Raw genomic sequence first — 5,843 nt, forward strand, 5'->3', positions numbered from 1 at the left:
TATATATATATATATATATATATATATTTATATATAAATGAGCACTAGCGAGGTGTCATGCATACAACATGCAACATTCATTCCTATCAGAATACACATAATAATATAACAGAAAATGCAACATGTATACAAAATAAAACAGTCAAAATCAGAGAACAAAAACAAAGATATTCCTTGATATTCCCTAACAGTCCCCCTCAAATTTAAGGTTATAGAAAATAATCAATAACATTGAGTTTGCCACACAGTAGACAAAAACAACTTTTGGAGAAAGTTTGGTGAGGAGATCAACAACTTGATCAAAGACAGGGATGTGAGGGACAATTAAAGACTCATTAAGGACATTCTCACGAACAAAGAAGATATCAAGCTCCATATGCTTTGTACGACAATGCAGAACATAATTTTAGCTGGAGGAGCAATGCATTGCTTATCACATAGAATTATTGTAGTACAACTGATGTGGAGCTCCTTGAGAAGTGAATGCAGCCTAAGAATTTCAGAGGCAGTGATAGCAAAACTTCTATATTTAGCCTCAACATTGAAACGGACAACCAGAGTTTGCTTTTTAGACCACTAGGAAACCAAATTAGGTCCAAAGAAAATACAAGCATCAGAGGTGGATCCGCGTCATCTATATCCAAAGCGCAATCAACATCACAATATGCGTGTAAAGTGTAACAACCATGAGAGAAAGCCTTTTAAGTAGCAGATTATACTTTTGACAACTTTCCAATGTTCTAAGAAAGGTTGAGCCATGAATTGACTGATCTTGTTGACACTATAACTTATTCTCGGCCTTGTAATAGCCACATACTGTAAAGCACCAACAATAGAACGATAAAGAACAGGGTCATCCATGTAATCAAAACCAAGTTTAGATAGTTTAAGTCCTTGAAGAGTAGATATACCCTTTACATCAATCATGCCAACTTTATCAAGGTCATAGATGTATTTTGCTTGAGATAAAATTAGAGAGCCATTAAGAACCATTTTACCTCAATGCCAAGGAAATAATCGATATCACTAAGTTGTTTTAGAGCTATTAGAATGTGAGTTTAGGCCTAATTCAACCCTACAAAATCGGCTTGTAAGGTGAGATTTGCACCAAAGTTATATATTATAATTTAGTCTTATCTCTAGTCGATGTGGGACTTTCAACACACCCCCTTCACACCGAGGTATAGACATCTCGTGCGTGATAGTAGAAATTGGGTGGTCCAATAGTGGCCCGACAACGGGTGGAAACATAAATGCCCACTTAGAACTCGCTAGGATAGGCTCTAACCTGACTCTGGTACCATATTAGAATGTGAGTTTAGGCCTAACTTAACCCTACAAAACCGGCTTGTAAGGTGAGGTTTGTACCTCATTTATATATTATAATTTGGTCTTATTTCTAGTCGATATGGGACTTCCAACAAGATATGGGACTTCCAACAAGATATGGGACTTCCAACAAGAGCAAACACAATGCAGTTTGCAAATAGTAGTTTGTAGTAGAGAAGATGAAGAACCTGTCAAAATGATATCATCAAGGTTTATAAGAACATAGAACACCCTTTAGCAGAGTTAAAGACCAACAATGATCACGTTTGCTTTGAACAAATCCAAAGTGGAAGGGAGTCGCTCATACCAGGCTCTCAGGACCTGTTTCGTTTCAAACAATAAATGGATTTATTAAGTTTGCACTCTAAACTGGAATCTAGGTTCTCAAAGCCAGGGGGTAGATCCATGTAGATCTCTTCCTTGAGAATACCATTCAAGAAGGCATTATTATCATCAATTTGCTGAATAGACCACTGATTTGTAAGAGCTAGAGTGAGAATGATGTGAACAGTGACAATGTCTCCAAATATATATATATATATATATATATATATATATATTTATTTATTTATTTTTTGACAGTACAATCGACATTTATTTTAACACGAAAGATCCATTTGCACCCAATATATGTGCGGCCAGGAGGAAGAGAAGTAAGGACCCACGTGTTATTAGCCATCAATGCATCATACTTATCTTGCATGACTTGCCGCAAAATAGGAGAGGACAAGACTTGCTTGATTGTAGTTGGTTCAGGAAGAAGGGTAGGAAATTGTTTAGGCTTAACAATTCCAGATGTGGAACGAGTTTGCATGGGATGAGTGGAAATAATGGATGGAATAGGATGATCAGCTTGGTGACTAAATGGAGTGGACCAAGAGGGTGTAGTACCAGTTGGAAGAGATGAGACAGGAGATGAAGGGGTAGCATGCTAAATGGGAGAGTGATCATTAATAGAAGGAAGCACTCCACGTGGAATGGAGCGAGAATGAGATATCAATGGTGTGGAGGAATGGAGCGAGAATGAGATACCAATGGTGTGGAGGAAACTGTCCTGGAAACAAAAGGAAAGGTATTTCAATCAAATAAAACATCTTTGGAGATAAAAAAAATTTCCATTGAAATCAAGACATTTTGGAATTGAAGACTGAGGAGAGACGACTGGTGAAGCAGGGGAAGGAGAGGTGAGCTTCATCATCCGAAAATTGTACAAATCATCTGAACAGAGAGAACCTTTTAATAATACAAAATTATCAACCTAGGATTTAACAAAACAAATAGAGCGATGAAACTCAAACTACACATGATTATCACGAGGAAACTAACACTGACAATTTTTATTGATGGAAAGCACATGTAATATAACAGAAGGCTTTGTGACTGGAAGCATAACCAAAAAACTAAATTGGCAAACATTGTCCATTTCCCATGAAATCATTTTCTTCACCTTGAGGAGAGGCTGCATCCGATAGATTTGTTGCATCGGTGGTGATATGATGAGAAGCACCTAAATCAATGAACCATTCTGAGATGGTTATGTTGGTGATATGATGAGAAGAGTCCGATAGATTTGTTGCATCCACAATTTTAGGGATTTGTTCCGTAGAATAGGATGCTCATTAAATAAGCTCTTGTATATATATATATATATCCAATGCATGTAAGGAGACAGATAATAAAATATATATTCTCTCTCCTGAATTTAAGAGATTCAATTTCATCAAAGTGAGAATAACTATGGTTTGCTGTTGATGAATAAGATGAAAGACTCGTATTCAACGGGGAGACCTTCAATGATGGAGTATCCAGTTGTTCGTGTTCAGGGACAGGATCGCCGAGGGAGTTAAGGGCATCAACACGAGTTTTAATGTGGAGGGGAAAATCATTAATCAATTTTTCTCCTTTCTTCAAGGTGCGCAGCTCATTTCTCAGTTGTCGAGCTTTGGCTCTGGTTCAAGTTAAACTGAGAATGAATTTTGTCTCAAAGTTGAAAAGAGTGTTTGCGTCCAATAACGAGTTAAGAAGGTAACCGATAGAAACGACGGCAGCCACAAGAGTTAGTTGGTCTTGAGTCTGCCAAGCACTGAACTAAAGATTTTCAATTGCTGATTTGTGATAAGAAGATCATAGAAACTGAAAGACAAATGACTAACCACATAGCCGCGGAGACTATGGGCTTTATGACTGATTCAACCTGCTGTCTAAGAGGAGGAAATTGGTATCTGAGAGCTTCTCTAATATTGTGTAGACTTGGGTCCGGAAATAGTACCAATGAAACAAAGATATCAAAAAAAGAAAATTGACGACAGGATCTCGAAAAAGAATTCAATGATACCTTGTTGAATATAGAAATAAAATATATTCTGAAAAGTATTGTCTATCATTTTTATTGCCCACAAAGAGAAGGTACGTATGCAACAAATCACTAGCTATGTGTCATGCATACAACATGCGTCATCCATTCCTTACAGAATGCACAAGGCTACCTAACAGAAAATGCAACACGTATACAAAACAGAACAGAGATAAAATCAGAGAACCAAAACAGAATGATATTCCCGAACAGTTATTGAATTGAGTTTGCTTATTTTTGACTTGCCATGAACTGCTTGTGTTGTTTCTTGATCTCTCTTATGGTTTTGGTTCTTTGACAGGAAGGAAGTTCAAGTGGGAAATGATAATATTATTCTGTGCACTTATTTCTCATAAATTTGATGTCCAGTTTTAATTCATTTTAGATTCTTATCAACCAAGGAAAATTATCCAAAGCACCAAACAAATATGCTGCTGTTCAGCTTTGGGAACTAGGAAAGGGACTTGTCTCATTTTACTCGAGTCGAGGTACCTTTAGATTACTGTACCACTAGCCTTAAAGATTATCGGTAGAGAAAAAAATTACAGAAAATTTAGAGAGGATCATGAAGAATCTGTTATGTTATTAATATTTGATATTGATGCACTTTGAAGGTATTATGTTTAGATATTTAGATTGGAAAGTTGTAGTGGGTAATTGTTTTTTATAGAGAATTTATAATGTATTACGACAAATTGCTAATTGTACAGAAAATTTTAAAATAAATTAAAAATCTAAAACTTGGTCATATGTATCAAATTATAGAATTTCAAATTTTCTCATCTCTTTCCGTTTCTTCGAGGTGTCACTAGCTCTACAAGCGCTAGGGCGTTACTAGTGTAAAATTATTATCTTATTCATATATAACAAAAGTGCAATTTATATTATTTTCAAAATGTACTAGAACATAAATGATTTAATCACCTTTTATTATTTTTAAATTTAAAAAAAAATTGCACATTCGGGATAATATTTATAACTTAAATGTTGGATTTGGAAAATTTACTTGGGTTAAATATGTTTTTAGTCTCTATACTTTGGAGCGATTTTGATTTTAGTCCATCTTTCAAAGTAAGGTACAATCTAATCCTTTAACTTTAGGAAACTTTGGTTTTAGTTTTCTTAAACTAACTCCGTTAAAAATATGTTGATTTGTCTAATGGAAAACTGAGACCACTTTTCTTTTTTCACCTTTTCTCCCTCTCTCTCCTTCGTCTTTCTTTATCAAACAACAGTATCTATACCTTATCTCCTTAGTTGATTTTTTCATGTCCTCTGAACTTATATCTTGGATTGCATGATTCTTTAATTGCTTATTATCATTTATTGTCTGCTCCACTGTTGTCCCATTTTTCAAAGAATATGAATCAATTTGGTTCACTTCCACTGGTCTTGAAAGATTATGGTCTGGTGAAGCTAGTTCGACTTTCTTATGGTTAACATAAATCCAACCAACAAGGTTATAATTTCCTCGACATAAATTCAACGCAGTTCTAGTTGCTATTGTTATTATTACTTGTATTATATTTAGGAAAATGTTACTTTGACAACGTATTTTGACACCCTTTTTGACAACGCCAGGTGTCGTGCGTTGAGTGGCCATTATTTTTAAAAGAAAAAACCTGAGGGGAAGGGCATTTGAGGAAATTGGGTTGCTGGAAATGAATTCTTTTCGCGCCTAGGTTCATATCTCTGGCCACGACGATACAACAGTTATCTCTCTCGCCACGAAACCACCTCTGGCCAGGATTTCGATCTGTTGCGACGCCGAACCACTATTGAAGTTGCACATTCAACTCTCCGACGTCCGTCCGCCATTTAGGTTTTGGGAGTAAGTGTCGAAAGGGGCCAGCATTGTTATCTGTTCTCCAAAGGAAAGGAGGTGTACTTTTGGCTGTCCTAAAGTTATTAATCAAAAGGTTTTTTTGGCTGTCCTAATTGGGTGTTGGGGGCTAACATGGTTACAATTAAGTGGGGAGGGTACAAGTGATGTGTGATTTTCATGACCAATTTGCCTGTGTAATCGCTTACAAGCATGTTGTAAGCGATTACCAGGTGAGAAAATAGATTATGTACCGAAAGTTGATGGCTGCTCCCTGGTTTTTTGAACGCTGCTCCCAATTGGGTGTTGGGGGCTAACATGGTTGCCTGTGTAATCGCT

The 5,843-nt window shown here is 36.2% G+C and overlaps 1 protein-coding gene across 6 annotated transcripts in view; it reads left to right on the plus strand.

Annotated features, from left to right (window-relative positions):
* The window catches only part of LOC106779986, a 12,260-nt gene extending 7,961 nt beyond the window's left edge, over window positions 1–4,299 (plus strand). For 4 of the 6 annotated variants that reach the window (XR_002666474.1, XM_022776779.1, XM_014668210.2 and 1 more), the window contains exon 12: window positions 3,984–4,299. Coding sequence is in view for 3 of the 6 variants with exons in the window: in XM_014668210.2 (XP_014523696.1) it covers window positions 3,984–4,038 (55 nt within the window). In the remaining 3 variants the exon portion in view is untranslated. The remainder of the gene's footprint in view (window positions 1–3,983) is intronic. The other 2 variants (XM_022776780.1, XM_022776778.1) reach the window with 1 other exon arrangement.
* Window positions 4,300–5,843: the final 1,544 nt, after the last annotated feature.

This window comes from Vigna radiata, unplaced genomic scaffold (genome assembly GCF_000741045.1).
Source record: "Vigna radiata var. radiata cultivar VC1973A unplaced genomic scaffold, Vradiata_ver6 scaffold_70, whole genome shotgun sequence".
In the NCBI taxonomy this organism is placed as follows: Eukaryota; Viridiplantae; Streptophyta; class Magnoliopsida; order Fabales; family Fabaceae; genus Vigna; species Vigna radiata.